Genomic DNA, 26796 nt, shown 5'->3' with positions numbered 1-26796 from the left:
ACGCCATGGCACTCTAGCCCATGCAACAGAGTGAGACTCTGTCTCAAAAAAAAAAAAAAAGAAAAGAAAAGAATTCAGAAAGGTGACAAAGGCAAATATTCTTTTGACAATATTGGGAATGTATATTATTAGACAATAAGCTAGGTCATTTAGCTAGGCTTGTCTTCAAAACAAGATGTCTCCCATCTGCCTGGGAAGGTTCAACTATCTGTGTACCTGTCTGAATGGTAGGATAATACTTGACATCTGTGGAAGGATCCTAACTTTTTAGACTATTTTCACATTATTAATTGCAGCCTCACTACAGCCATGAGCAATAAGCAAGTCAAGAAGTATTTTTCCCATTTGACAAATTATAAATTGAGACACAGTAAAGATAAGTATCATAAAGCCCCACAGAAAAATAATAGCAGACAAGTCTATGACTCATTGAATCATCAAATCATATTTATCGAAAATCTATTATGTGCCCAGCATGTGCCAGATGTTGTAAGAATCATAAAGGTATATAAGACCTGGCTCCAGCCCTCAAGTGTATAAATCTGTTTGGTGGGGGCAGGGTATACCAATATCAATGTACGCCAAGTGCTTTATGTACATCATTTTATTCAATAATCACATCTATCCATTTAGGCATAAATTTTCAGTGTCAATGTTCTCTCTGCTATACTTGCTCTCTCCCTAGGGAGACAAAATTAAAACACATGACAAGTCCTGTTTAACATGGCAGATTGAACACATGTGAAGAAATTATAAAATTAAAAAGAATGTCCTAAAAGCTTCCAGAGAGGGGGGAAAAAGATCATATATAAGGATCAGGAATCAGAAAAGCATTTGGTCTTCTCAACAGCAACAGCAATGGATAAATATCAATGCCTTTGAAAGTTGGCCAGAAAATTATTTGCAACCTATAATTCTAAATCCAGTGAAACTATCCATAAAATTCAAATGTAAAGAAATATCCATATATGCTAAGACAAAAAATTTTACTCATCATGTATCCTTTCTTAGGAAGCTTCTAGAATGTATACTCAGCAAAACAAGTGAGTCCACCAAGAAAGAAGCAGCTATGGAAGCCAAGAAACATGGGAGCAATGGAAAGAAGCCCTAGAATGAGAGCTGAATATCAGGCCTAGAGAACAAGCAGTGCAGATTAGAGCAGGACCATAGAGGTCTCTGTAAAGGTGTCTCCAGAGAGAGAACTTGGTTCTTTGCTCAGGTTCTCACAGGTGGAAAAAGCAGATAGGCAGTGTAAATGTCAGGGGGAAGCTAAGCTGGCGGGACAGCTAGTGGGAATTCCTACATTTCTGAGATCATTCATGCACTCTTTCCTTCAGAAAGTATGGAATATTATCTGGGGTATAATGTTCACTTTAGGGCATCCAGTTTAAGAAGGACATCGATACTCCCTGTTCAAGCCAAATGAAATGAACATAAAGAAGTACAAATGGTAAATAAGTACCTAACATCTCTGACAAAGGATGAAGAACCATCAGTAGTCCTGAGATGCTGATGAATTTTTGGAAGGCAGATAGATTACAGAGGGCAGTAGTGAAAGCGTCAGTGGAAATGCATTCTTCATGCTAGAGCTCCAGAGGGGCTCCCAGCTAGAGTCAGCAGGTATGGAGAGCAGGAGTGGGGTGTGGGGCAATCATCAGAATAATAAATTTTAAAACTGTCCATAAAACAACCTGGGCAGCAATTTGCTATCTGTACATCCTACCTGTATAGCATACATACAGTAAAAACAAGTATATTTGCCTTCCAGTTCCAAATAAGAGAACTGCTTTCGAAAGAATTTAACAACCTACCTGCAGAAGGCTAGGACTTCTAATGCAGGTGTCAGCACTTCAGAGTAAAATGCATTTAATTTTAAATATGGGGGGCTCAAGTTTGCCTGCAAGCTGCTTGTGCACGCTAGGGTGAAATCTGTCAAACGACATATTTTGTCGACCTACACAGAACTCATGGGTCCCCATTCAGGAGAATGGCCTATTGGGCAAACAAAATTAACCAAAGGAAACAAAATCTACTCCAGCAACCTATAATGATCAAGCTATTCTTTTATTCTTATTTTAAGTGGACTAGAGGGAAACCAGTAGCACAAAAAGGAGGATGAGGATGAACAAATAGAATAACTGATCCTGGGCCAGGCGCAGTGGCTCATACCTGTAATCCCAGCGCTCTGGGAGGCTGAGGCAAGAGGATTGCTTGAGGCCAGGAGTTCGAGACCAGCCTGGGCAACGTAGTGAGACCTTCATCTCTATAAAAATTTTTTAAAAACTAGGTGGGTGTGGTGGTGTGCACCCATAGTCCCAGCTACTCGGGAGGCTGAAGCAGGAGGATCACCTGAGCCCAGGAGTTCTGGGCTGTAGTGCTCTATAATCACATTTGTGAATAGCCACTGCATGTCGGCCTGAGCAACATAGTGAGATCCCCATCTCTAAAAAAACAAAAATAAAAGAAAAACAAAACTGACCCTGGAATAAACAGATCATAATTCAGGGAAAAGAAAAAATTTTGAAAAAATTCCTATTACTATTCTCAGAGAGAAGAAGAAATCGCATACATAAAATAAGAATAGGATGTTTTTTAAAAAAGGAAAAGGAGAAAAAAAGCAATCTAAAAACAACAAAAAAAGAATTTTAGAAAGTAAAAATGGGATTGTTAATATTAAAAAGTCAATTAAAGGGCTGAAATAGAATCATGAAACTATACTGGACCATAAAACAAAAAGACAAAGAGTTAGAAAATGTGAGAGAAGTACTTTTTTAACAGAGGACTGAACCAGGAGAGTTTAGGTGTAGAGAAGCACCTCAAAAATTTTCATAGGGATAATACAGTAACAAAAATTGAGAATTAGATTCACATCAGACTTCTCATTGGTACCACTGGGTCCTAGAAACCAGTTGGGTCATACCTTCAAAGTTCTTAGTGGAAATTTTTTTGACCTAGAAATCTATACCCAGGGGAACTACAAATTAAGTGAGAGAACTTGTTCCTGCCTTAAGACCTTTACCCTTGCTGGCAATGTCTGCTTCTTTTTTATCATTCAATGCCACCTTTTCATAAAACAGCACGTCAAAGTTAAAAAAAAAAAATCAATTCCACCTTTTCAGAGAAGCTTTCTCTGCTACCCTGTCTAGAGTAGCCACCCCCACCAAGACCGTCTTTATTCTATTAACCTGTCTTATTTTCCTCACAGCATTTATCACTAGTTAAATGGGGTTTTTTTCATTTCTTATTTGTTGTCCACTTCTCTCCATAAGGACATTGTCATTTTTGACCACTGTGTCCTTAGTCCTTATGCCTCCCTCGTAATGGGAGTTTCATTATTAATTTGTTGAGTGAGTGAAAAAAACGAATGAATGTCTTAGCTGCCAAATTATGAACCTCTACAGTAGAAATTATGTCATATTCGTCTCTGTATTTTTGGGAGTGCCTTGCACAAAGTAATATTCAGGAAATATAAATAACTATTGAATGATTATTAAATGAAGAAATGTTCTTGAATTGGCTGGGTTCTTACAGCTCAGCAGTTTTGTTTGTGTGGTGTTTGTGCCAGGACATTGTCAATGTAGTCAAATGTAATATACTCTAATTTCTTGAAGTAAGTTGAAGCAGAAATCCATCCTGATTTAAACATTTCATTTTTTCCCCTTTTTGGGAAATGTTTCTTAGGGGAAAATCTGGCAGACACAGGAAGCATGTTTGGTAAAGCTGCTTCTTGGTGAGCCCACAGCCGAGCTGGGAGTTTGAACCCCACCCTTATCCCAGTTACCAGAGCTCCCAGTGACAATGCCTTCTGAACCCTGATCTGTTAACTAGGAGTGTATTTGTGGAACGACGGAATAGAGTGCTTGAAATTGGAATGATACCAGAAATCGAGGACATATTTCTAGGGTGAGGCACATTGTAGATAGAGCACAGATGTGAAGGGCCAAAGACCAAGGAGTACTTTCTCTTTATGGGCTGCCTGTGAGACCTGAGAGCTCCATTACAAGAGCCATGGCCTTAGTTCTAGGTTAGTTTTGTTGAGTGACAAAACTGAGTATTTATTTCAGCCTTTATTGGAACCACTTTTTGCTAAATGGGAGGCTGTCTGTTCTTCTTGGGTCTGATTGGCTCTGGTAGTAAGTAATCTCCAGGGTTTGTAGCAACAACCAAACTAATGCTTTATTGTTTCGTTCTTCCTATAGAAAGGAAGCAAAGTAAAGTTTAAAGACTAAGTACCAATAAACTCCATTACAATAATAAGAAATGTAGAACACCTGCAAGGGCTTAGGAGGCCTCATGATGTCAGGAAAAGTTCTAGGAATGAGGAAAGAACAGACTGAGTCCTGCCCCTGCAGGGTTCAGGCTAAGGGAGAAGCCCTGTGCTCTGGGGCTTGGTCTGATTACAGATAATCTTCCTTTCTGGTGGCTCAGTCTGAGCAGAAATATCTGGTTCTGGGGGCTCATGGTCTCATAGTGGAGGCAGGGTGCCTCACTGGAAACCATGTGCAATTCTTAGTTATCCTGGCAAAAGGGATGAAGCAGGGGTGTTGAAAGTCACCCTGTAATTTCTCCAACAGCTTTGGAGAGTTTCAAATCATTTTACCTTCCCCATTTTTTTCCCACTGAAGCTGATGAAGTAGGGCCTGGAGAAGTGGCAAGTAGAAGAATACGGCCTCATGTTTAATATTGGCCACACAGACTATCCAAAAAGGAAGGCAGGGCCAGTAGAACTCCTCGCTGAGGCTTGATCTGAATCATGAGGATAGCTTTGCTTTCAGGTGGCTTATTGAAGAGAGGGATGAGGAAGTGGGAATAAGACTGAGAAGAAAGGGTTGTATGGCCCCAGACATACCCTCATCACAAAGAGCTGAGCTACTCAGTGTGAATCTGGATTGAGCTAGGAATAAAAGGAGATTTTATTCTGTTTTATCCCAATCTTCTTCTATGTTCTTCTCCCCTACCCCTCACCCAACTCTCAAATATCAGTTTTTGTATTGAATGATAATTAATTTTTGTTAATTTTTACGTGATAATGATTTTGTGATTATGTTCTTAAATAAGATCTTTATCTGTTAGAGCTGTATATTAAACTATTTACAGATGAAGTTATGTAATGTGAGAGATTTGCTCTGGGAGGACAGGGGATGAGGAGGTTTGGATGAAATAAGAATGGCCTTAAGTTGATAACTGTTGAAGCTGGGTGATTGATAGGTACATGGGTGCATGAGGGTTCATTGTACTATTTATATATTTTAATAGTATTTAAATTTTTTCATAATAAAAAGCTTTTTAAAATCTCAGTTTCTGAGAATAGTCCCAGTTGAACCTGTTCCTCCTGACTTTCTACTCTTGTCTTCAAAGACTTTCCCATCAGTGGCACAAAGGTGAGACCGCCAGTCATCTAGCAGTGGGGATGGCTTGCTTTGAGCTAGCCACATTTTGTGAGCAAGGTCACAGATTTGTGAGCAATGGTCACAGACCATTGTGTAGACTTAGAGGTGGTTCATAACATCATACATGTCTTCTCAAGAGGCATGTAGACATATAATACTGGTGGGAATGTTAAATGGTATAACAACTTTGGAAAAAATTTGGTGGTTTCTTAAAAAGTTAAACATAAATTTAGGATAAGCATAAATCACTGTAGGATCCAGTGATTCCACTCCTAGTTATTTATAAAGGAAATGGAAGCCTATGTCCGTGAAAAGACTTGTATATAAATGTTCGATACAGCTTTGTTTGTAATGGTCAAAAACTGGAAGCAACCCAAATGTCCAATAAATGGTAAATTAGTATACAAATTGTGTAGTATCTATACAGTAGAATACTATTCAGCAATAAAATGAAATGAATGATTGATAGATACAAAAACATGGATGAATCCCAAAGTCACTTTTTAAACAGGAGAAAAGGCATACAAATTTATTATGTGCAAGTGCTCACGAGTCCCACAAAATACGAGACTCAAAGAAGGGCCAGATGGTTGAAGCTTAAATATCATTTTCATAGGGGAGAGGGAAGTAGAGGATGTAGGCAATTTTAGGGGGAAATTAAATAATTTTTAGGGGTGACGAATGAGCCCCAAGAACAGACAATAGCCTGGGACAAAGTTCATCTGGGCTCTGGGTATGGTGTCAGGTCTAGTCTGCCTTCTGGTGGTATGCATCAGTTTCCTCTATTGAGTCACTATTTAGGGAAGGGATTGACAACATTTGAATATTTTTTGGAGGATTCAGCATTTAGGTAGATAGAGAAACTTCAGAGAAAACCCTTCCCTTTATTTGCTGTTTCTTCCGCCAAAATCATTATGCTGAGTGAAAGAAGCCAGACAAAAAGAGACTGTATACTATATGAGTCCATTTATATAAAATTCTAAAAAATGCAAACTAATCTAAAGTGACAGAAATCAAATTGACAGTTACCTGGGGACCAAAAGAAGGGAAAAGTGGAAAGGAGAAATGACAAAGCAGTATGAGAAAAATGAGGGATAACAGATACTTCATTATCTTGAATGTGGTGATAGATTTACAAATACGTGTGTGTGTATAATTATATACTTTAAATATGTGTAATTTTGGGAGGATGGTGACTAGAAGGGGATGTGGCAGGTTCTGGGTGCTGGAAATGTTCTGTTTCTTCATGCAGGTATCAGTTCCATTAATGTGATTACTTTGTGAAAACTCATCAACTTATCTGTGATTTCTGCATATGTCTTTAGGTGTATTAACAATACAATGTTAAATAATTAAACCTGTGGTCTCAGCTACTTGGGAGGCTGAGGTAGGAGGATTCTTGATCCCAGGAGTTCAAGACCAGCCTGGGCAACATATTGAGGCTCCATCTGTGAAAAAAAAGAAAGTAAATTTAAAAATAAGTTAAATAATTAAAAGTAGAGGGTATCAGATTAATCTAGAACTATGGGTAGTATAGTTGTGTTAGTCAAGATAAGATAACTGATATAACAAACAGCCTCAAAATCTCAGTAGCAGCATAATAAAGATTTATTTGTTGCTCGTGTGACAATACAATGAGGATTGTTATGGGGAGAGGTGGCTTGCTCCACCAGTCACTCAGTAAACCATGTTCTTCCCAGCTAATGTCTCCACCACCCTCTTGAGTTTCAGGATCCTGTCTTTTATTCTGTGCATCCAGCCATCAAATAGGGGAGGAGAGAGAACAGAAAGACTTACACATGATATCTTTTTAGGGCCAAGCCTGTAAATGGCATAATTACTTCTGCCGACATTACATTGGCCAGAACAAAGTTACATAACCCTATCTAACTACAAGGGAGCTTGGGAAATATACTCTAGCTATGTACTTAGAAGGAAAAGAAAATAAAGTTTGATGAATATATACCATTGTCTCTGTCACAGTCTGCTTTTCTGATCATCTGATATCCATTTCACTTTTCCTCCCACATATGAAACACCCTTATCATCTCCGCATAATCCTACCTACCCAGTCACTGAATCCAACTCACTCCAGGATCTCTGGGTGCAGCACAGTCCTCTTATCAGATCTAAATGTGGTTCCTCTTGGTCTGGAGAGATGGGAGGAATTCCTTTATTCATTGTTCTCTCAGTGACCCCTGGCTCTACTCCTGGGGAAGTTTTTCCCCATTCTGGCCAACTCTGAAGGGGATCTTAGGGAATATGCTGTCCTCGGAGGCTGCAGTTTTCATAACCTTCCTGTGCCCAGTGTTGTTTTAATGCTTCCCAAACAGTCATGGCCTTATTAAGACCAGACTCATTGTCACTTTAGTAATACCATTCCTCCAAAACCTATCAGACTTCTTATCTGTTTGCACATGTAACCAATTAGTTCCATGTGCCAACAACCCACCAAAATTCTCTCCTAAATATAGTTCTCAAATTTGTCCTATTTCTTTGCTTCCTTGCCCTTCCATGCCCTTCTTTCCCAACTTAATGGCAATAAAGTTGAGTCTATCTGGAATAGTAGTCATGGGTATCACCTTTAATCTGAAGTTTGCCTCAAGGCTGAGTCACTTCATTCAGTTGAAAAGAATTATTGGGCCTTGTTTGCTTAAGTTCTTAATCTTATATCTTCCTGTTGAGAGATCATAGTTTGTCGCCCAAAATTTCTTAGGTTCTTTTTTATTTAAGAGATGGAATCTTGCTGTGGAGGTCTTGATCTCTCGATCTCAATCCTCCCACCTTGGCCTCCTGAGTAGCTGGGGGCACAGGTGTGTGCCACCATGCCCAGCTAATTTTTTTCATTTTATTTTAGGGACAGGGTCTCACTGTGTTGCCCAGGCTAGTCATGAACTCCTGTGATGCTCCAAATTTCTGTACTCTCTATTCTTTTTCATTTCTGCTTACAAATTCGCAAATTATTTCCCTAGTTCAACTCTTTCTTTTAATATCTCATCAGAGGCAGCCAACACGCAATAATATTCTGATTCTTTCTAACCACTTCCTTTAGAGCTGCAGTTTCAGTAGGCACATGATCTACCTTTCAGTGTTATCAAATTCTTTACTATTAACATGATTGCCGTCTTTCCAGCCTTTTATGTCAGTCTCCTTATTACCACCCCCAACTCCTAAGCCAAGGCCACACATTTTAGACTTTTGTTAAAGCAGTACCTCACTTCAGTAATGGAATGATAAGGAGCTTGAGTTCTGGAATTGGTTCCAAACCCGTTTCTTCTACTCAGTATCCAAGTGACTTTAAGCAAAATACTTTTCCTCTCTCAATATCCAATTCCTCATCTATTATTAAAAGGGATTATTATAAATATTAAATAATATCTATAAAGTACACAGTTCCTAGCACTTAATTAATACTTAATATGTTTTAGTTACTATTATCTCCCTTCAGAATCCCAAGGATGGCTCCTGCAGGGCTTTCTTTTCTGTCCTGTGTGCTATTGCCTAGAGCCTGTGAACTGTAGGGCCTCCCTGCCCTTGAAGGAGAGAGAGACACTGTGTTTGAGAGATAAGACTCCAGAAGGTAGAACTGAAGCAGCACATACATTGAATGAAATGTTCATTTAATTTTTTTTTTATTTTTAGATTCTCCTTCTTTTAGGCATCATGTGTTTTATCCTAGCAGTTGGACATGGCATTTGGGAGCACAAGAAAGGCTACTACTTCCGGATTTATCTGCCGTGGGAAAAATATGTCTCTTCATCAGTTATCTCTGCTGTGCTCATATTCTGGTCCTACTTCATTATTCTCAACACCATGGTGCCCATTTCCCTCTACATCAGGTGGGTTTCTTTGGTCACTTTGGGTTATGGAGGGAGGAGCTAACTTCATACTTCTTGCTCAATTCTCCAACTAGCATGAACTTTCAGAAAGCATCCACCATGCTCCCTTTGACCCTTTACTTTCCACAGGGCCTGGTGTGCAAAACACTCTGAGAAATACCTAGAGATTGCATAAATGCCTTCCATATCCAGTGTCAGATACTATGTGGTTTACAGAAAAATAAAAGTATCCCTGCTCTCAAATAACTGATAATGTTAAGTGACTAAATAAGACATATAAATACACAAAACCACTAGAAAAAAAATGCACACAAAGCACATGATGCCAAAGTATGGCCAGGCCACCTCTGGTTTACCAACTAGATAGGTTCCAGACACTTGCTCATAAGTCGGTAGTCAGAACTCAGAATGCATCTTCCCACAGAATCTATGTGGCAAATGGCAGATAGGTGTGACTGTAACCTAAGTTCAGTTCCTAAAAGTTGAAGAACAGAAAGGGCATTTCCTCCCGTTTTTCATAAACACCTTGAACAAAAATTTGAAATAGATGAAATAAGTCTTTACCACACTCTGATCTTCCCTTCCTAGGTTCTGCATTCCCTTACACATACGCACACCCAAACACATTTTCGTTTCCTCCTTTCCAGGTTTTCTAAACCCTGCACTATGGCTTTTTGGTAACCCCAAAAGCACCCTACATAACTAGATTATCTTATTTAATCAGTATTTTTTGAGTATCTACTATGTGCCAAGCACTATACGAGGTGCTAGGGATAGAAACATGAATAATAAGACAGCCGTTTCTCTGGAGAAGCTTACAATGTAGCTATAGAAACAGATACATAAATAAATAATTATGGTACAATATGAAAAATGATACAATAGAAATATATATGAGTGCTCGAGGAGCTTTGAAAAGGAATGGATTTGTTCTGCCTGAACGTTTACAGAAAAGATAATATTTGAAAAAAGACTAGGATTCACCAAATAGAATATCGCGAAAGAAGGCTGGGCGCGGTGGCTCACGCCTGTAATCCTAGCTCTCTGGGTGGCCGAGGCGGGCGGATTGTTTGAGCTCAGGAGTTCGAAACCAGCCTGAGCAAGAGCGAGACCCCCGTCTCTACTAAAAATAGAAAGAAATTAATTGGACAACTAAAAATACATAGAAAAAATTAGCTGGGCATGGTGGCACATGCCTGTAGCCCCAGCTACCCGGGAGGCTGAGGCAAAAGGATTGCTTGAGCCCAGGAGTTTGAGGTTGCTGTGAGCTAGGATGATGCCATGGCACTCTAGCCCAGGCAACACAATGAGACTATGTCTCAAAAAAAAAAAAAAAAAAAAGAATATAGCGAAAGAATATTGTAAGCACAAAGGTCAGCATGTATAAAGTTTGGAGGTTTTTAAAAGCTTGATGTGTTCATAGAACAGTGAGTAGGTAAACAAAAGTGATGTATGATAATCTAGGGTCAGATCAGAAGAGCCTTAAATTCCAGGCCACAGAGTTTGGATTTTATTCTAAAGGCAGTAAAAAGCCAGCAAAGATATTTCTAAGGAAGGAAATAATGTGATTGGATGTTTGGGTTTAAAGAGACCGCTATGGTGGCCGGTATGGTAAAGGATGGGCAGGTCCAAACTCCAGGAATGGGAAATGTCAGTAAAAAGTCAGTGACAAGGATCTGAGTACCTCCTCCCTTGCCTCAAAGGAAAAAATTCCATGTCTCTCAAGGTCGCTATCTCAGCAATTACTAATAAAGCAGTCTAACATTAAGTATGAATAATGATAGGGAGGAAGCTCCTTAAAAGTCTTCATTGTTTTAAAATGAAGATGCTTGTTAACCATAAGGAACCTATTTGGAACAGAAGAGGAGTGTGACAAAGCCAACAGGGAAAATTCATACTAAATGAGAGAAATCCTGGTGTCAAGTTTCTCTCTCTTCCCCACGTGACAGCAGCAATAAATCCTCTAATTAGGCCAATGTAGCCTTTATAAGTTAGCTATTATTCCGTCAGACCTTGAATGACTGCAGAAGTTCAAAAATTTTGACTTTTCCTGGGCACATTTTGGAAAAAGAAAGAATAAAAGGAGGATATGACTCAGAGAAGTTAATCAGGTATATCTTGGTCCAGGTGGTAAAGCCTTGAGTTATAATGGTCTAAGTGAGAATTACCACAGAATTACCATGGGTTGGTTGGTGGGAAAGGTCCTTCAGGAGGGTAGGTCCCTAAGAAGATACTCTGATTTTCAGATGCTGGCCCTGACCTACCATAGGACTGGTAAGAAGGAAACCAGAATGATACATTTGCTTGTCCTGTTCTGACCCAGGACCATTCTTTTTTTGCTTTCTCCTTAGTGTTGAAATAATAAGATTGGGCAACAGTTTCTATATCAACTGGGATCAGCAGATGTTTTATCAACCAAAGAACACACCAGCACAGGCTCGTACCACCACCCTTAACGAAGAGCTTGGCCAGGTCAAATATGTGTTCTCTGACAAAACAGGGACTCTGACTCAAAACATCATGATTTTCAGCAAATGTTCTATTAATGGAAAACTCTACGGTATGCATGTCTTCCTGCTTTCCCCAAGTCCTGGGGACATTCTACTTTGCAGATTGTTTTTCAAGGATACTCTAACTCTAAATCTGTAAGCCTTTGAAATTCACATTCACCTCCTATTCTCTCACAACCCTCTGTATTCACTAACACAGAAAACCCAGCCCATTCAATTCTAACCAAAAAGCATTTATTTAGCACCTTATAGATGCAATCCATTCTGTTAGGCATTGAGAATCCCAACATATGTAAGACTTAGTCTCTGTCTCAAGGAGTTCCCAATGTCTTGAGGAAAAACTGTACCCTTAGTTCACTCATATATTCAATCAGATGGTTGTTGGTCAAAGGGTACAAAGCCTCGGTTAAACAGGAGGAATAAGTTTTTGAGATCTATTGCATAGCATATTGACCATAGTTAATAATAATGTATATTTCAAAATTGCTTAAAGAGTAGATTTTAAATGTTCTCACTACAAAAAAATTATGAGTATGTGAGGTGATGGATATGTTAATTAGCTTGATATGATCATTCCACTGTGTATACAGATATGAAAACATCACATTGTACCTGTAAGTGTATATATTTGTCAATTAAAAATAAAAATTAAAAATAAATCAGATGGAGCAGTCATTTATTACTGAAACTGATTCCCCTTTAGACCAATAAGTACTGTTGAGAGAAGCCATCAAAGGGTAGTCAGAGTTTGATCAGTGTCTCCCAGGCCCAATCCCTTATTGATCTTTTGCCTTAAGTATAAGCTTGCTTTTGTGATAAAGTCCTCATGTGTGTGAACATTCATACCCAGTGCCCTAGCTAGTCCAAGGAAGGTGATCTCATCTAAAAATCTACAGCACATGGGATATTCTTCTGGAGCGATGAAAATTTTGAAACTTGAGAGAGGTAGTAGTTGTACAACATTATGAATGCACTTAATTCCCCCAAATTGTATACTTTAAAGTAGTTAATTGTATGTTGTGTGAGTTTCATCTCAATAAAAAAAATTAACATTTTTAAATTACAAAAAAAAGCTAGAGTGCTCTAATGCTTCCTATTACCCCTGCCAAATAAGTTTTCATATGTATAAACTCTGAAGGCTTATTTTTGGATGAGTTGATTTGGGTGAGGATCTTAATTCTCTGGCTCATTGTAAGACCTGACTGTATGCTGAGTAAGGTTGAAAAGGGTCATGATGTTTTTGTGCTTGACATCAGACCTGTCTTCCACCCCCATACTGTCTGTACTATCTACTGGTCAAGAATCTTAAACACTCTAGAACTATTTTCATATCTCTTCTAGTTAACTTTTCTGATTGAGGGGCTTCCTAAGGTGTGAAGTCTCTCATTAATCCAGTGACTAAATTCTAGCTTCTCCTTATTCTCCCTTAAGGGAGAAGAGCTGGTATCCAAGCAGACCTCTTCTTACCATTGGCTTAGGGAAAGAAGCTTACTGGGGCATTGAGGCCTACGTGGCCTGAAGGGATTGGAGGCAGCTTGACTGCAAGTCTAGGATGAAAGAATCAGAAGAAATAATAAGCTTTTAAAAACCCTCCTTTAATTACCATGTGACCCAGCAATTCTATTCCTAGATACTTGCCAAAATTGAAAACAGAAACTCAAACAGGTAACATGTATGCCAGTGTTCACGGTAGCATTATTTACAATAGCCCAAAGGTGGAAATAACCCATGTATCCGTGAACAGATAGATAAACAAAATGTGGTACTGTCTATACATACAGTGGAATATTATTCAGTCACAAAAAGTAATGAAGTATGATACATGCTACAATATGAATGAACCTTGAAAACATGCTAAATGCAATAAGCCAGACATAAAAAGACAAATATTTTATGATTCTACTTATGTGAAATATCTAGAATAGGCAAATTTATAGAGACAGAAATTAGATTAGACATTACCAGGGAGATGGGGGGAAATGGGAAGTTTCTGTTTGGGGTACTGAAAAATTTAGTGGGGATTGTTGTACAACATTGTGAATAGAATTAATGTCACTGAATTTTACATTTAAAATATAAGTTTATGTTATATATATTTTACCACAATACAAAAAAATTTTAAAGCCTCCTTTAAAACCCTTGCCAAGTCTCTGCTCTGTTTGCTTACCACCAGGTGATGTCTACGACAAGGATGGGCAGAAGGTGACAGCCTCTGAGGTAAGTGCATGTGAAGGCTGAGGGAGGGTGTGCTGCAGAGAAGCATCTTTAATTGGGACTCCCTTAGTCCTTGAAATATTAAAGTTTTTATTGGCCCCATAATATCAGAAAGCATTGTATAAATTTCCTATATTTATTTGAGAGGATTTGGGGTTGTTTTTTAAAAATGAAAATAGCTTTATTGGCTTTTTTCTCTTTAAGAAATGATCTACATAAAAAAATTCAAATGATACAGTAATGTGTGGAAAAGAAAGTTAAAATTATTCGATCCCATTTAGATAACCAATGTAAAATTTGGGGTTATGGCCTTTCAGATGCTTTGCAATGGCATGTCTACACACATGTACATACATCCAGATCTAGATCTGGGTGGGGGGAGATAAAATAATTGTGTGTGCTAAATTTTCAACTTCCTTTTGTTGACTTGGCACTCTGTTGTGGTCATCTTTCCATGTCAGTGAATCTACATCTACATCATCATTTTGAATGGATGTGTAGTATTCAGTTGTATCAGCGTACCCCTATTTTTATTCCATTTTATTTTGCTATTACAAATAGCATTTTGGTAATCATCCTGGTACATACATTTTGTTTACTTTTCTGACAATTATTTCCTTAGGATAAAGTCCTAGAAGTGAAATTGATTAGTCAAAAGGTAGCCACATTTTTAATGCATTTGATATTGCCATATTGCTCTTCAGATAGATTTGCATAACTTTATAATCCCACCAAAAATATACAACAATTCCTTTTCCCCCATATCCTTGTCAGCACTGGGTATTGACAATTTTTTTTAATCTGTGGAAATCTAATTGGTGAAAAATAATATCTCATTAGTTAATTTATCTTTCTTTGATTATTAATTAAGTTGAATCATTTTTATGTGCTTATCTTCCTTGCCCTTCCCAACCTTTTTATTTCCCATATACTTATTTTGTGAATTATCTGTTCATATTCATTGCTCTTTTTTTTCTTATTTGAAAATGTTCTTTTATATAGTAGAAACAACAAATCTTCCTTTGTCCGGCACATATGTTATAATTATTTTTCCCATTTTGTCTTTTGGTTTTTAATTCTTAAATAATTTTTTTGGCTGGGTGCGGTGGCTCATACCTCTAATCCTAGCACTCTGGGAGGCTGATGTGGGAGGATCTCTTGAGGTCAGGAGTTCGAGACCAGCCTGAGCAAGAGCGAGACCCCGTCTCTACTAAAAATAGAAAAAATTAGCTGGCCGTGGTGGCATGTACCTGTAGTCTCAGCAACTCGGGAGGCTGAGGCAGGAGGATCCCTCGAGCCCAGGAGTTTGAGGTTGCAGTGAGCTAGGCTGACGCCACAGCACTTTAGCCTGGACAACATAACAAGACTCTGTCTCAAAAAGGAATTAAATAAGTAAATAATTTTTTGTGTGTAGAAGTTTAAACTTATGTAATCAAATCTGTTTTCCTTTATAACTTCAGGATTTGTGACAGATTCAACAGTCCTTACCCACACAATTATAAAAATATCTTACTATTCATTCTTCCTAGCTGGTTCATTTTCACTGATTTCTCTAGTATTGGATCTCAGCTTTTGTTCATGGATTTGATTTTACACATCCCTTTGTAGGACTTCCTCCATTAACTTCAGTGTACTCCTCACCCTAACCCTATCCCTGTCCTGATAGACCCAACTCCAAACCCGTAGCCACATGACTTATTGACTTACGTACTTACGCACTTGACTTTCGACTTCAGTTCCCAGCTATCACCTTACCCCCATTCATCCAAAGAGATTGGGAAGGGGAAGGAAGATTAGTGTTTTGCCTTAAATCATTTTCCAGGGGCTCTTGGAAATATAAATTGTAGCTTCTAGGGAGTAAATTCCCCCTGGAGTTTCTTTCCTCTCCCTCTTCTTTCCACAACTGATTGACCATAACATGTTTTTCACTAAATCACTGGAATCTTTGTTCTCTTGTAAACAAACTTACTTATAACCTGAATCCTTTCATAAAATTGCTATCTTCTCCCCGCCTTAATTGAAACACCACTTTCCCTGAGAACATCCCTTTTCTTCCGTCTCTCTTATACTCTGCATACCATAAGCCCAAAGGTATGTCTTCATTATCCTGGGCCACTTTTAAACCATTACTTTTTCTCCCTCATAGTCTTTCTTCCTGTGATGCTTTTGACTTCTGGCTATCCTCATCTTTAACTGGTCTTGTTGTCAACATCTATGGATCTTCTGGCTTCTTCCACTTCATTCATGAGGACTTTGAAACTTACCTCATGTTCTCCCTTTCCACCCAAACACCACTATCATTTTGGGTGATATTGGCATCTTTCTGGCTGATCTATCACTGTGGACTCTTTCAAGTATCTGAAAAAGTCTTTTAGATGACCTTTTGGACTAAAAGAAGGTCTATATCACCCATTTCCATGTCATCATCCAGAATTGTACTGCTCTAAAAAAGAGAGTGTTAATTTAAAATAAAATAAATAGTTTTAAAAGCCATAGCCCATTAATGAGAGCTAACCAACCACTAATAGTAAATTTTTTATATTTTCTTTTTATTCATATTTTTGGAAAGCACTTAGAACCTTTCCTTGTTCCCACATTCCCCTTTAGCCATTATCTGTCTCCATCAGCCAGTCCAATATTTTTATTGAATGTCTGCTACATGTCAGACCCTGAGTTAGTGCTAAAAGTTCAGGGAAAACGAAACAGACTTGATCCCTACTTTCAGAGTTGGCAGGCTAGAGGAGGAGCCATAGACATAAACAGGCAATTACAGTGGTCTCTGATTCCTCACCATTCATTCATTCTTCAGACTGCTCTGTGTAATCACTCTGTCCTACTATGTCCACTGAAACTATCCTAGCCAAGGTCATTAATGACTACCTTGTTAAATGCTGACCCAACTTCTCTGTGGATTTTAATACCCTTAAACCCCACTTTTTCTTAAGGCTCTCTTGTCCCTAAGCTTCTGGTAAATAACAACTCTTGTTTTTCCTTCTTATCTGATTGCTTTTTCTCATCTCCTTGCCTCAGGTGCTCATGTTCCCCCAGGCCCTATTATTGAATCTCTTTCCATCTATATAGTCTCCCAGATAATCTCATATATTCACATGCCTTTAACTACTACCTGCTTACTGATGACCTGCAAGATCCATCTATCCAAGGAAGCCTTGATAGCTCCCTCCCATCCATGGCCAAGGCTAAAGACATCCTATAAAAACTGTCCTATAGCTATGTCATAGCAACTCAAAGAATTTCTTCAGTTGTCGTCTTCTACCCTCTATTCTCCACTTGCTCTCATCTGTCATTCTCAGTTTCCATCCTTTTGTCTAGTACCTGGATTTGCCTTTCAGCCTTGTTTAACTGGTTGTTTGGCTTTCAATTTCAAAGTTATCTGTGAGTGCTGCCTCTCAGATCATGCTGTTCTGCAGCTCCAAGCCAGCCCTGCCTCAGTCCTATACCCAGCCAGGTTCAGTGTTCTCAAACATTACTTATCTGGAAGGGGAGATCAGAAACTAGCTTGCATCTCTCTCTCTCGAGCTTCGAAACTATATATGCAACTGCCTGCTTTCATTACTACCTGTATGTCCTTTGGGTATCTCCAATTCAATCTGTCAAAAACCTTCTGCTGGGTATTCTGTCTCAGTGAACGGTCTCACTGTCTATCCAGGGGCCCATTTAGGAAATAAAAAATTATTCCTAACTCTTCTTCTCTTTCCCTTCTCCTATCCGTGTCCTATCAATTCTAGCTCCCTGTATTTTCAAATCTATCCCTTTAATTTAATATTTATTGTCACTACTTCATCATTTCCTTTGTGAATCACTGAATGGCCTCCTAACTGGTCTCTCTGCTTCTCATCTCGCTAGTTCCAATATATTCTCCATGTTGCTACCAGAGGACTTTCTCTGACACAAATCTAATTGTGTCACTTCCAGTGGAAAATCACTATGACACCCTGTGCAAATAAGATGGTAATGCAGGATCTGGCTCATGCCTTCCTCTCCAGCCTTATCTGTCATCACACACCAGCTTCAAGTTTCAATGAATGTGCCAGTATAAGAGCTCAATTCTAGAAAGGACTCAGGGTATATATGCTGTACAATCGGTTATCTTAAGTTACTGAACCAATGAACTTCCCAGAGCTCATAACTCTATGGCTGGCCATGTCTAGGGCTTGGCTCTGGACCTGACCATACTTCCTCACTGCTGTGACAAAATTCCCTCTAGATGAGATATGGAAAAGAGCCAACATAGCCCACTACAAACTCCCTTTCCCCAACATAGCACCGAACAGGACAATTGTGTCTATACTTGACATATGGGGTCCCAGCTCAGGTAGCACCACATATACAGAGAACTAGAGAAAGATCCTTGAAAGTTCTGGTATGGGCTGGAAAAATGTATTAATAACATCGCACTCCAGGGTGGGGATAAGTCTCAGGGCAAAGCTAAGCCAGAAAAAGTGTTTACCCAAGGTGGCTACAAGCAGCCTAGCTGAAATGGAGAGTGAGGGTCAATGGCTAAAGGAGCCAAGGTCATAGCCAGGAAAATGGTTAGTGCATATTAGGTCCAAAGATCAAGGCAAAGACTAAAAGAGGGACACAAGCAGCAAGGTGAGTGCCCATGAGTGTTAGAGGCAGGAAGGGTCAGGTATGCTGACAGGTCAAACACAATTAAATCTGCGAACAATAAGCATGTACTGAAAATTCCGTGTCATATGGAATTTCTTGTCCACTCTAGCTCCCTTCTAACCTTTGTGAGGACTGGTGCAACACAATGACCCCACTGTATCCAGGACTCTATTCCCTTCTCAGTACCCAAAATCAGACAAAGGATAACCAGAAGCAAGGCTCTTTCCAGACACCACTTTCAAATACCCCTCAGGTTTGATGATCCTCAGGTTTGATGATCATGGATTTGGGACTTGGAAGAGTAGAGTCTGAAGGTGGGCATTAATCCTTCAGAATAGCTAGAGTGAAAGCGGGGCAAGAAGGGTCTGTCGAGCAGTGCTCAGCTTATCTCCTGTTGGAAGGATCTTTTCTAGCTCAAGTAAATGGCCGGTCTAGGTCAGAGCTACAAGGGCCTTAGGAACCAGCACAGGGTCTCCCCCTTTCACCTTACTTTTCCCTTCCCATCCTCCTGAGAGTTCTCATCACATTCCAGAAATTGTCTCCAGACTGACCTTCTATAAAGTGTTTAGTTGCTGCTGAGAAGTTTGTTCTGGCTTCTGTGTTCCAGAAAGAAAAGATCGACTTCTCCTACAACAAACTAGCTGATCCTAAGTTTTCTTTTTATGACAAGACTTTGCTGGAAGCAGTGAAAAAAAGAGATCGCTGGGTGCACTTGTTTTTCCTCTCACTCTCATTGTGTCATACCGTGATGTCAGAAGAAAAAGTGGAAGGTGAGGAGAGGCCTGAGGCCTCATGGACCGAGAATATATCGTGGAATCTAGACTAATTGAAGGTGGTGGCGGTTTGATATGATTTGTAATGGCTTAATCTAAGAAAGAACTTTCTAATAAGTAGCACTGTCCAGCAATTAAATAGATATCAAGGTAAGTAATGAGCTTCCAGGCACTGGAGATAGTCAAGTACAAAACAACTCTTTTGTTTAAAAAGAGACTCATTCATTGAATAGGAGTCAAACTTGGTGCTATCTAGGGAGCTTTTGATCTTGAGACTCTGTGATGTTCTGTCAAGTCCATCTGACTCAATCCTCAAGATCAGCCTCACTGTCTCTGACAAGACTTTCTAAAGGAGGAGTTGCTGTCCTCTTGTCACTTCACAATTTAAAGATATCCCTGCATGTCCTAGTTTCTTTAGTAACCAAATGTGGCTATGTCATCCATTCATTTATCCAAATCTTTTTAGAAACACTAAATGAGAAATGACTGATTATAAACTAAGAAGACTTTGTTTTTCTTAACAAATAAGAATTTAGGCAACCAAATGAATCACATTCTTTAATGTCAATGTAATCTTAATACTACCAGTAGTGACACCTTATATTTGTGTATCATGTTACAGGTTTACAAATTGCTTTCATTTGTATTATCTCCTATAGTCTTCACGTCAGCCCTCTGAGGCAGGCAAAATAAGAAAGACAACCCTAGTTTTACAGAGAAGGCAATTGAAGCTAAAAGATATAATTTCATTTCAAAATGATACATTACACAATTCACAAACTGTCAATAGGGTATATTATCTAAATACATATAATTTTTTTAAATGAGTAAATGTTAAGAATTTCATTCTATTCAGTGAAGGAATCAGATGTTATAACCAGTTCATACATTTGTATGTACACAGTCAATCCTTGGTATTCATGGTAGTTATGTTCTATAAAGTCACTGTGAAAGCAGAATTATTGAATGCTAAAACATTGCTCCTAGGGGAAATACAGGGTTAGGTTCCCATAATCACATTGGTTTTGTAAACCAATCAATACATAAATTTTATGTGTTTCTGTTTAAAGATACCTTATTTAATATATAGGTAACTCATTAACACCGAACCATAGCCAGCAGCTCACGGAACACATGCTTTCTCTGTAAAGTACATCATAGCCTTCTTGCATTTAGGAACACTAAAAGCACTTCAGCTCTATGCTTGGGGACTAGTTAAACACATTAACTGCCATGTGAGTTGTATTTAACTCAAGCTAGTTTTGAGCCTAGGGCCTCGTGAAGCATATGTAACCCACACGTCTCTTTACCTTGGGAGCTGCATGAACTATTTGTCAAGTTGTATATAACTCAGGCACAGAAAACAATAAAAAATGACAAATTTTTCATTACATTAGAAAGGATCATTTTGTTTTTGAAGGTTTTATTCCATTCTCATAATAAAACACCGTGGCCCCAAGGAAAAAAATTTTTTTCTACCGTGGCAGTTAATGTGTTAAGTTACTTGCCTAAAATCCTATAGTTAATAAGGGCAGAGATGAGAACCCAAAGCTCATGTCTCCTGACCCTGTGAGCTCCCACCCACCTCATGCTTCTAAGGTCTGCCATTCTAACAAGCTGCTCTTATTTGAAGCAGTTCTCCTCTTTGTTTACTGCCTTGAGTGACAGGGTAGGAAACACACAAGAAAATAGTCTCAACTGTTCAGTAGACACTTCTTGTATCTGACCTAAAATTAGACTCCTCACCTACCTTATTCACAAGACTCTGATGATCCATAACTATTTTAAAAACCAAATTGACCTTCAGAAGAGAACTAATCTAAAGTACACCTCAGGGGCCAGGGCGGAGGCTCACGCCTGTAATCCTAGCACTCTGGGAGGCCGAGGCGGGCAGATTGTTTGAGCTCAGGAGTTCGAGACCAGCCTGAGCAAGAGTGAGACCCCGTCTCTACTAAAAATAGAAAGAAATTAATCAACTAAAAATATATAGAAAAAATTAGCTGAGCATGGTGGCGCATGCCTGTAGTCCCAGCTACTTGGGAGGCTGAGGCAGGAAGATCTCCTGAGCCCAGGAGTTTGAGGTTGCTGTGAGCTAGGCTGATGCCACGGCACTCTAGCCCAGGCAACAGAGTGAGACTCTGTCTCAAAAAATAAAAATTAAAAAAAAATAAAGTACACCTCAAGTTGTGATAATATTCAAGCAAAGGAGTTCCAGAAATACCTTGAGTAATATCAGATTGAAAGACTGATTCAACAAAGTGAGTCATTTTGTTTCCCAGGGTGAGTTTCAAAGGTGACAACACTCATTCATGTGTATTTTTAATTGTTAACTAAACCATCAATCTTATTATCTTATAGCAGTGTTTATCAAATTGTGGTCAGTCTCATGCAGGAGCACTTATACAGGACCACCTGCATGAGAATCACCCAAGAGATGTGTTAAAAAATGACGTTTCTTGGTATAATAGTCATTGCAAACTCATAAGAGGGAAGGATGAGAAATTACCTCTGGGGTACAGTGTACACTACTTGGATAATGGGTACACTGAAAGCTTAGACTCTGCCACTATATAATGTATACGTGTAATGGAATTCAACTTGTACCCCCAAATCTATTAAAATAGAAAAAAATGTTTTTAATTCAATTTCTTAGGCCCTCCTCCCAGATATTTTGGGATTACAGATCCAGTAAATGTGGGTGGGGCCTAGGAACCTGCATTTTTAGCATGCTGCCTGAGCCATCTTTACCCACTAAAATTACAGAGTAACTGCCTGTTCTGTTTGTTTGTATACATCGCATGTACCATGTACCTTGCTAATCCCACTCAGGCCTGTGAAATGAGTTGAAAATAAAGGAAAGGAAAAAAGACTGACAAGTTCTATGCAAGCTGGCCTTTTAGGGCTAGACTTGTGAGGAAGTTTTTAAAAAACTTCTGGGCTCCATCTTTATGTAAGCCATTTAGAAGACAGTGTCACTTCTGGGTGGACTTCAGCTACTCATCTCTGTGGGGTCTGGCTGCCTTCTTCTCTCCTGTCAGGTGTGCTGGTGTACCAGGCTCAGTCACCAGACGAAGGTGCCCTGGTCACTGCTGCCAGGAACTTTGGCTTTGTATTCCGTTCCCGCACGTCTGAGACAATCACAGTGGTCGAAATGGGGCAAACCAGAGTCTACCAACTGCTAGCTATTTTGGACTTCAGCAATGTGCGCAAACGGATGTCTGTTATTGGTGGGTGCTCCTCCTAGCCCTCTCCCCTTCTTTGTCCTTCACATACAGTCACATGTTGCCTTTGTCTTTTTTCTACACACAAATGCTTTCTCCCACTCACATGCCTTCTCATAGGTACTGTATCTTAAATATACAGAACCATTCCTACTTTCTCTCTCACATATACTTTAACTTTTCTCTTATGCACATACGAGGGCTTGCTAGTATATGCTAAGTCCCTTCTGTAGAGTTCCTGGTTAGTGACTTGTCAGCACCCTCAAAGCCAAGATAAGGACAGAGAATAAATTTATAAAACCTAAACATGGAATAAGAAATGGGAACAGACAACATAGGGGAAATTCATACTGTCTTGCTCTCTCAATTAGTTTAGCCCTGAGACTAAAGAGGGAGGAGGTCATTTTTCATCCTTGGGTCTTACTAGGTGTGAGCCTGGAATTGAGAAACTAGATGTGATTCTACATCCAAATCTTCCACAGGTGATAATGAACCATGGAGGAACTGGTTCTGTAAGTTCCTCTCTCATTCTTGCCAGCCCTCACCACGTCATTCATCCTGTGTGACCACTCATTGAGTGCTTAGCCTCCAAAGGTATCAGAAACAAATGTCACGGGGAACAGCCTCCTGCCATCCCTCAGTGGCCCAGACAAATTCTTTAACAACAGGCCTATATGGTTACTTTGCTTAATTTGCTTATCTTTAGTGAAGACACCTGAAGATCGGGTAATGTTGTTCTGCAAGGGTGCAGACACCATCATCTGTGAGCTGCTTCATCCATCCTGTAGATCCCTCAGTGATGTGACCATGGAACATTTAGATGTAAGTGTTTAGGCTGCAGGAGAGGGAAGCTATGGGTGGTTCTCTGTATCTGGATATATGTTCACGTATGTGTCCCTGTGTCAGTGTGTTTCTATGTGGGTGTATAATAGTGTCTGGGTCTCTTTAAGTGGTGGAAGAATAAACTATCTCATTCTGTGGGATTCTCACTGACCACATTGCCATTTATGCCAAAGAGTTGGGTGGGATAGGACCCCAGAGGCCTGATGAGAATTATGTCTGTAGGAACACTTAACAACAATCAGAATAATTCCATGATTGTTGGCTCAGGAATTTCCATGGTCAGACCTGGAATTTGCTTCAGAATAGAGCCTGCTGATGTGGGAGGCCTCACTCCAGCAGCCATGATGAGAACAGACTGCCTTTAGGATATGGAGCAGAAAGCACCAGGCCTGTCCTGTTTGATACCTCTCTGTGTTGTCCATAGGACTAGAATCCCCAGGGGCACCTCCCCACTCCCTACCCTAGCCTGTTTCCACCCTCTAGGATTTGGGATGTATCAAAAAGAAGGACTGGCTCCAGCCTGCTGGCACAGGAAGGAAAAACCAGATCCATGCTCTCTGGGTTTTCCACCCCTAAATCTGGATATACAAAGGGTCGGGAGAATAGGGAGAAAACAAGGGACAGAATAGGAATGGGGACAGGTCACAAAAATATTTTATAAAAGAAACAAATTGGCTGGGCACAATGGCTCATGCCTGTAATCCCAGCACTTTGGGAGAATAAGGCAGGAGGATCACTTAAGGCTAGGAGTTCAAAACCAAACTGGGCAACATAGTGAGACTCTGTCTGTACAAAAATAAATATTAAAAAATTAGCCGGCTGTGGTGGCACATACCTGTAGTTCTAGCTACTCAGGAGGCTGAGGCAGGAGGATCGCTTGAGCCCAGGAGTTTGAGGCTGCGGTGAGCTATGATGATGCCACTGCACTCCAGCCTGGGCAACAGAGCTTTGTCTCTAAAAAAAATAAATTTTAAAAATAGGCCAGGCACGGTGGTTAACACCTGTAATCTCAGCAGTTTGGGAGGCCAAGGCAAGAGGATCACTTGAGGCCAGGAGTTCAAGACCAGCTTGGGCAACATAGCAAGACCTAGTCTCTACAAAAAATAAAAAATAAAAAGATGAGCTGAAATACTACTTTATACCTACTAGGATGGCTAAAATAAAAAATATGGATAATAGGCCGGGCGCGGTGGCTCACGCCTGTAATCCTAGCTCTCTGGGAGGCCGAGACGGGTGGATTGTTTGAGCTCAGGAGTTCGAAACCAGCCTGAGCAAGAGCGAGACCCCATCTCTACTAAAATTAGAAAGAAATTAATTGGACAACTAAAAATATATAGAAAAAATTAGCCAGGCATGGTGGCGCATGCCTGTAGTCCCAGCTACCGGGAGGCTGAGGCAGGAGGATCACTTGAGCCCAGGAGTTTGAGGTTGCTGTGAGCTAGGCTGACGCCACGGCACTCACTCTAGCCCAGGCAAAAGAGTGACACTCTGTCTCAAAAAAAAAAAAAAAATATGGATAATAATAATGTGTGGGCAAGGATGTAGAGAAATTTTAACCCTCATATATTGCTAATAGGAAAGTAAAATGGCACAGCTATTTTGGAAAACAGTCTGGCATTTCCTTTAAAAATTAAGCATAATGTTATCATATGACCTAGCAATTTCCTAGGTATATTTGCAGGAAAGTAAAAATATACATGCACACAAAAACATGTATACAAATGTTCATAGCAGCATTATTAATAATGGCCAAAAAGTTAAAACAACCCAGATGACTATCAACAGATGGATGGATAAATAAAATGTGGTTTTTTTGTATAATAGAATGTTATTTGACAATAAGGAAGTACTGATACATGTTCCAACATGCATGAACTTTGAAAACATTATGCTAAATGGAAGAAGCCAGTCACAAAAAGACATATATTATATGATTCCATTTATATGAAACGTCCAGACTAGGCAAATCTGTGGGACAGAAAGCAAATTAGTTGTTGCCAGGGTGTAGGGGAAAATGGGAATGACTGCTAATGGGTACAGGGTTTCTTTTTGGGGTGATAAAAAGGTCTTGAAATTAGATAATGGTAATGGTTACACAAATGTTTTAAAAGTCCACTGAATCGTACACTTTAAAAGGGTGAATTTTATAGTATGTAAATTGTATTTCAAGTTAAAAAAAATAAGTCAGTGAAGTATCCCACACAAGACAGCTCTTATGTCTTATACTGGTTCCCAGAGGCCACAGTATTTTTTATGGACTAGTCTCTTATCATTTAATTCAGAACACATGAATCAGGGTACCTTTTCTTATAGCATTTTCACAGACTGGCTTCAAAGGGGATCGTAAAACTGTTTCAGATCTTTTGATATGCTTCCTGTTAACAACCTCAACAGGCACTTATAGTGGGCCCTAACTACACTACAGCTTATTAACCACTGATGACAAACCTATGAGAGTCAAGCTCCAACAGTCCACTCATGCAGAAGCACAGCTCCAGGCCTGCTGAGACAGGTCGCACAAAAACAGGTGGCAGGCAGAATTTGGCTCCCAGGCCCTAATTCGCCCATCCCAGGACTAAGATAAAAGAAAAACATACAAGTAGGGATAAAAGATAATGTTAACATATGCTGCTAAATTATTTGTTGAATGGATGAATGAATCTGTCATACTGTTAAGATTGTCAGGTCCTCTCATCTGTATCCTATGAAAAACCAAATTCTGCCACTATCACTTTCTTCTTAAGAAGCCTCCTGAGATCTTTCCTGGGGCTTCTTAGGCTGCCAACAGTACAGAGGTTTAAGAGATGGCATTCCTTACATATAATGTCTTGTGTTAATTTCACCCGACAGCTAGTTCAAACACTCAGGAGTTGCATAGGGAACTAAGAGCAAATTCCATTTCTGTTTGCTCTTATAATGCCAAAGTGAATTATTTTGCAGCTCACTATAGTGGTGATCATGTAGAATCGTTGTTCATGTGCAGTTCTCAATACACAAAATCTGTTTCTAACCCACCCTTAGATGGATGTGAGTCCTTCCCTGAACCACCCACATTCTCACTCATCCCTCCTTATGACAAAAGTATCCTCCTGCAAGATAGTTAGCTGTGGTTAGTTAGGATATATATCAGTGGCCGAGGGGCAAAAAGATACTAACTTACCCAGAGAGCATTTCTACTGTGGCTCATTAACACTGCTGGCTGTGGCTAATCAACTGAGCCAGCCAGCTGTAGACAAGTACACAAGTATGTGCTGTGTAAGATACTCATTGAATATTTGATAAAAGAAGGAAGGGAGAGAAGAAAATTAAAATGAATGTATGCTTGGCTAGGTGCGGTGGCTCACGCCTGTAATCCTAGCACTCTGGGAGGCCAAGGC

At 39.5% G+C, this 26796-nt stretch overlaps 1 protein-coding gene across 1 annotated transcript in view; it reads left to right on the top strand.

The window, feature by feature from the left end:
* Positions 1 to 26796, top strand: part of LOC105819619 (phospholipid-transporting ATPase FetA-like) — a 63781-nt gene that overhangs the window by 24891 nt on the left and 12094 nt on the right. The window contains 8 exon segments of the mRNA XM_012655907.1: positions 9033 to 9229; positions 11581 to 11789; positions 13913 to 13956; positions 19190 to 19352; positions 22394 to 22582; positions 23283 to 23499; positions 23687 to 23726; positions 26716 to 26749. Of these exon segments, the coding sequence (XP_012511361.1) occupies positions 9033 to 9229; positions 11581 to 11789; positions 13913 to 13956; positions 19190 to 19352; positions 22394 to 22582; positions 23283 to 23499; positions 23687 to 23726; positions 26716 to 26749 (1093 nt within the window).

The sequence above is a fragment of the Propithecus coquereli genome, unplaced genomic scaffold, assembly GCF_000956105.1.
Source record: "Propithecus coquereli isolate 6110/MARCELLA unplaced genomic scaffold, Pcoq_1.0 Scaffold114, whole genome shotgun sequence".
Lineage (NCBI taxonomy): Eukaryota > Metazoa > Chordata > Mammalia > Primates > Indriidae > Propithecus > Propithecus coquereli.
This window is presented reverse-complemented; position numbering and strand designations above follow the sequence as displayed.